Genomic DNA, 6,101 nt, shown 5'->3' with positions numbered 1-6,101 from the left:
TTGATCTGTAGTTAAACTGCTTTATGCTTACAAACCCCTGGTTTTCCCACTTGGTGTTATTTGCACATAAACACTTGAAGTGTCACACACCTCAAATTACACAGAGACACACTCTGAGTACACGTGGTTCTGCAACTTACCCTTTACCTTCATGCTTTGCTAAGTTTAAGTCAATTGATAGCTAAGTTTCAAATCGTTTCCATTTTTTGTCATGTTTGCTGCCTCATCAACTGAAGCCACGCAGCACATACAGTAAACACTAGCACCCCATCTCTTCTAAATGTGGGTCAGATCTAAAACCTGTGGGCATCATCTCTCAGATTCATAAACTGTCACTCACAGCAGTGAACACCAACTGCTAAAAAGACTGTGGTCTCTTTTGGGGGGTTTTTCTATTGCTTTCACACATTTCTTTTCTATAGCAGCAGTGTTTTGACCAAGCTCCCTGTATGTTTGCACCACAAATGTCATGTGCCTCCAGGCTCACTTGTGCTTGTCATTTAACATGTATGCAGACAGAAACTGGACACACTGATTGGATCTTACCTAATTACAAAATAAAGCGCCTCATTAAAATGGATACACAATGTGATGTTAATAATTTGATTGGTTGATTTATATACATTAAAAATATAGCATTTTTAAACCTAATTATTTTTAGGTGAAACTATAAGGGTTGAATTATTTAGACTGCAGATCAGGAAGCAACCTGGTTTAATTATCCCACATTTGTCAATTGTGGATGTCACCTGACTTCGGGTTTTCTTTTAGACAATATTACCCCACCCTAAGCAACATTATTATGCTGAAAAAAGAAGCGCTTCTCTAGTTTCTCTTCTCTTTTTTCAATCTGTTTTTTTTTATTCCAAACCACCAGCGGCCTCAGATTTGAGCCTTCGACTCAGCTGAAAAGAGAACTATGAGTAGAATTTAAAACTGAGCCCCACGGAGAAAGGTAACTCATCTTTCTGTGAGGCTTGACCATAGCAACACACAGCGTTGTGCTCCTCCCTTGTGTAATCTTAGCCTAACAAACATATCTGATGCTCACACACACACACACACACACACTCACAGGTTTTTCAGGTCAGATTAGTTTTTTTAAGAGATCAAAAGGTGAACACAGAAGCTTACAGTGAGGGAATGGCTAGTACATGGCACAAACACATGGAAACTTAGCCTAAACAATCTTCGCTGCAGATAAGATTTGAATTGTGTGACAGAGGCCTTGTTTATTGTGCCATTAATACAAAATACATGCAAATCCACTGAGTTGACAGGGTGTGGTGACGCTGCTGGTCACATAGATGGCAACAAAAATGACCCTCACATTTTCTCACAGGATATGATGTTGGTCTGCCTTCAGTACAAGACTGGAACACACACACAAACAGACACACACACACAGACACACTTAAAGGAATGCACCTCATCCCCAGCCGCCTCATGTCTGAGCTTGCAATAATTGCGCACATAGAGCGACAGAAAGGCCTAGAAGAAACATCTCTCTCTCTCTTTCACACACACACACACACACACACATTCAAAGTTCTTTATAGATCAAAGAAATGTTTTTGCACACGTGTCTGCTACAGTACCAAAAAAGTACATCCTGCGATGTATTATGACAGCTCTGACAGAGAAAACAAATTGCATGTGTTCCTGTGTAGCTATACTTGTGGGGACACTGTGTCCTTGTGGGGGCATTTGACAGGTTTCCATTGACTAACTGAGTACTTTGAGATTTAAGCGTCTAGTCAGAGTGATGATTGGAGGTAAGGTAAGGATTACTTTTGATTATCTATTTGTAAAAGTGAAGCATACAGTGAGACTCTAGGGCAGCTCTTTTGAATGGCTCCCTGTAATAGACCAAATTTACTTTAAAAATACATCCTTAAATTAAGATCTGTAATAACTTCTTTTTTATTATATTGCAATCTTATATGTGTCTTTAATAGAAACAAGTGTGTAATAGTGAATGATAAAAGTTTGTAATTCATCATTCTGTGTGCTCAGTGAATTCTCTCCAACACTATCATGAAATTGCACAGAATTAACAGAAATCCCCCCTCTGTCCTGTCACAGGGTGAGTCCGTGAAGCATTTCTTGGATAATCTGGATAAGCTTGGCGAGCTGGTGAGTTGTTTTCAGCCCTGTACTGATTGTTATGATCATAAGACGTGTGCATATTAACATTGTAGCAGATATACAGGCGGGTAGCTCACAGTTTGAGATAGTTGATGGTGCAGGACAATGCAGACAACTGTTAGCTGACCTCTGTGCCATGCAGGAAAATTGTCACTTTTTTTAAACAGTGTATTATTTAATACAGATGTATTTTATATTTTTATTTATTTACATTGTTGAATTACATTTAAATTACATTTACAGGCATTAAGATTGTGTTTTTACTGCCCCCTGCAGTTAGGAGTGGGCAGACTAAATATGCTCTTTGACAAAAACAGGACAAAACGAGTGCATACTCATAGACATAAACAATCTTAATCTGATTTGTTAATCACTATATAAACAATAATCAACACTCTCTTCTCCAGAACTATATTCCCAGTCAACAGGACATCCTGCTCGCCCGTAAGCCCACCAAAGGAATCCATGAGTATGACTTTGAAATTAAGAATGTTCCCTTCAAGATGGTGGATGTAGGCGGGCAGAGGTCAGAGCGGAGGCGCTGGTTCGAGTGTTTTGACTCGGTCACCTCCATCCTGTTTCTAGTCTCCTCCTCTGAATACGATCAGGTAAATCCCCACATCTTCAGCCTCCACCCTCAGTTCTGATAAGTCTAACCCTGATAGCTGCATATAAGTTCACTGTTGTCGGTGATCATTTTTGATGTTTCAATTTCAGTAGCTGTGATCAAATTGGTGTGGGGATTTCCATAAATGCCTCTGACAAAATGTATGTTCAAAAGGGACTAGCAATAGGTCAGGTGTAGTGATAAAAAAAAACTCAAAAAAAAAACATCTGTTCAGGAACCCAGGAGGAACGTATAGTACAACAAAAGACAGCAAGTTAACAGAATTTGCTGACAGCAGCTGTAGGAATTTATAACTAATTACAAACCGGCTTCTTTTGTTCAGTGCATTTATGGGCATTTCCATGTTACACATTTGTTGTACATTTAAACACTTTCAGGGGGCTTAAATGTTTAGCGAAGGGACACATGGCATGTAAACAAGCTGGTTCAGACCTGTTGATACCCTGACATTCTAGTTCAACAAGACACTCTACCTGCTGATCCAGTACACTTGTACTGTAAAACATTTTCTTTTGGACCAAAAACAATTTTAACATGTGTTAACCTTTCTCCTGTCTGACAGGTGCTGATGGAGGACAGGCAGACCAATCGATTGTGTGAATCGCTTAACATATTTGAGACCATTGTGAACAACCGTGTTTTTGTTAACGTCTCCATCATCCTTTTCCTCAACAAAACTGACCTGCTGGAAGAGAAGGTGAAGATTGTTCCACTTAAGGACTACTTTCCTGACTACGATGGGCCAGAGCACAGTCTGCCTGACATCCAGGCGTTCATGGTAGAATGCTTCCGGGCCAAGAGACGTGACACCACCCAGAAGCCACTGTATCACCACTTCACCACAGCCATCAACACGGAGAACATCAGGCTGGTGTTCCGAGACGTCAAGGACACCATCTTGCATGACAACCTCAAACAACTCATGCTTCAATGACCTGTGTTCACCTGTGAAACTAGAGAACGTGAATAGGGACAAACCGTTCCTCCTATCTTCAAAGGGGACTCTGGGAGGAGAGAAGCAGTCTCAGAAGAATCCAGTAGATGTCAGCGTTATTCAGTCATTTTTATTTTAGTTTTTACACTCCTTTTGAAAAGTCAGTCACCTTCAGGGATTGGTCAGGGAATGAGTCAGTAAAGGAGACTGTGGTGGATAAAGGTAAAATGACAAACTGAGGGTTTGGATGGTAGATGGCATCTGATTGCTGCTGCTTTGTCTTGAAACAGCTTATCTAGGATTTGCTTTACAGTACAGACTTTGAGTCCATCACCAGCATGTTCTGGGTTTTGGAAACCAGCAAAACGTTTTAACAAAAAAGCAAAATTGCAGGTAAACCACTTTCTAAGCAGCCACCACAGGAAATGACCACAAAGCACAACATTGACGGTAAAAAAAATGAGCCACGATTATCTGTGTCAGAGATACTTAGCCAGTCTTTGTGTTGATTCTTGTGAGTCAAAGATTTGTATTAATTCCTTTGCCATCTCCAGTGCAACCTTGTGAACATCTTTGTGTATCTACCTGTTGTCTATAAAGGTTTAAGAAATAGGCTGGGTGCTCAGTCTTCAACTCTTTGTTGCTTTTTCAGGCAACCGTTTGGCAGCACCATGCTGTCCTTTATTCCATTTCGCTTGGGTTATAATCTGCAGAATGAAATGTAGAGGCAAAGTAGGCTTTGCCTGGAAAACATCACATTTGTAAATGGAGAAAGAGTTGAAACTGTAAGAGATTTAACATCATATCACAAACCCCAGCAGCCACACAATTTCTGTGAAGAAGGCGCAGCATTTAGTGCCGGTCCACATTGTCTTACAAGCAATCATAGTCCGATTTCTTTTTGACTAATTCCTTTCCTACAGAAGTGATGCCTGTGCTCTAAGGCAAGTTGTCCTTTTTCTTTAATTGTTTTCAGTTGGCACATCAGGCAGTTGTGGCAGCAGTCCACTATTTTCTCAGGGTTAAATGCAAACCGATGTTAATAGTGATGTCATTTTTAGAAAAATAGCTGAATAACATAATTTTGAGTGGCACCACAGTGAGACTCGGTTAAAGTGAGCAAGGCGATGTTCGCTTCACTAAGTGGCCCTGAACTGCAATATAAGACCAGAAATGCATTGTCCACTGGATGCCAGGTAAAGGGACAGACCTCACATGTCTGCCTAAATACTGAGTGTCTGTTAAAATGTATATTTAATTTCTTTAAATTCTCTGGTTATACTGTAATCACCATTGATGAAGTGAGATGCAAGAGAATCTCTGGGTTGCTGATGAGTTGTCTTTCCAGACATGTTGCAGATGCCATCTTGTGGGGGTTTTTAAAAGTAAATGACAGTAAAACAAATATTATGATTGGAATTGAAATTCATCAGAGTCTATTGTAAGAAGCCAATCTTTGTTAAGGGACTGCTAAAATCTGATTCTCTGCCAAAACACTGCATTCTTTCTTGTAGTTTTCCTGTCAAAAGTAATGCTCTTGTGTGCTTCAGTGAGCTTCCTGTCTATGGTCTGTACATACTGTTACCTGTTGACATGTAAATAATATTTAGGTTTATCTCCTTATATGTAAATGGATGTAGAAATGGCTGTTTTCCACTGAATGTGTTCAAATCACTGCTTTTTTCAATGAAGATGGCTTTTCATGTAGATGTGTTTTTGTGTAACTTTTACATTGCCTTTTTGAAAATCATTCCTGTGTCAAGTCTCATACCACTCTAACCCTCTCAATAAATACTTTTCTAATGAAATTTGTGTATGATATCTGATACATCTGATAAAAATTCAAGAAATTCCTTTTTGCCAGGACATTTCATAATTCATGTTAAATCATGTGCAGAACTCCTGGAAGACTAATAGGATACGCCCACTAGCGCAAATGCCACACCAAATTACAAGTCAGTGAAATTTCCCCAATGTGGGTCAGATAACGAAGTTATTTACAATAAAAAGTAATGTGCCTTACATAAGATGTACCCTGGAACTATTGCAGGGAATAGTTCCAGGGTACATCCTCTAATAGAACCATGCAGCATATGGGTAATTGTGTTACTGTGCGTATGTAATTCCCAAAACTTCATAATGTACGTTAGTCAGAAGGTCAATGAAATAGCAAATATTTTATTTGATCTTTTCCTGATTAATAATGATTCAAGAGCATTTAAAAATTACAAAAAGTAGTTATCATTGTTCAAAAATGCTACCAAATGTCTAAATTGAACAAACATGTTTATTACGTTTAAATACACATATGTATATATATGCATATGTACATATATATGTGTGTGTATATATATGTGTGAGTGTGTGTGTTTGTTTATTTGTATGTGTTTG

The 6,101-nt window shown here is 39.0% G+C and overlaps 1 protein-coding gene across 1 annotated transcript in view; it reads left to right on the top strand.

Moving 5' to 3' along the window:
• The window catches only part of LOC103381794 (guanine nucleotide-binding protein subunit alpha-13-like), an 8,099-nt gene extending 2,581 nt beyond the window's left edge, over nt 1–5,518 (top strand). Inside the window, exons 3-5 of the mRNA XM_008314331.3 lie at nt 2,086–2,136; nt 2,556–2,756; nt 3,339–5,518. Coding sequence (XP_008312553.1) covers nt 2,086–2,136; nt 2,556–2,756; nt 3,339–3,710 — 624 coding nt within the window. The 3' untranslated portion in view covers nt 3,711–5,518. The remainder of the gene's footprint in view (nt 1–2,085; nt 2,137–2,555; nt 2,757–3,338) is intronic.
• The last annotated feature ends 583 nt before the right edge of the window (nt 5,519–6,101 follow it).

This window comes from Cynoglossus semilaevis, chromosome 8 (assembly GCF_000523025.1).
Source record: "Cynoglossus semilaevis isolate Cse_v1.0 chromosome 8, Cse_v1.0, whole genome shotgun sequence".
In the NCBI taxonomy this organism is placed as follows: domain Eukaryota; kingdom Metazoa; phylum Chordata; class Actinopteri; order Pleuronectiformes; family Cynoglossidae; genus Cynoglossus; species Cynoglossus semilaevis.
Note: the sequence above shows the minus strand (reverse complement) of the source record. Positions and strands in the feature narration are given on the sequence as shown.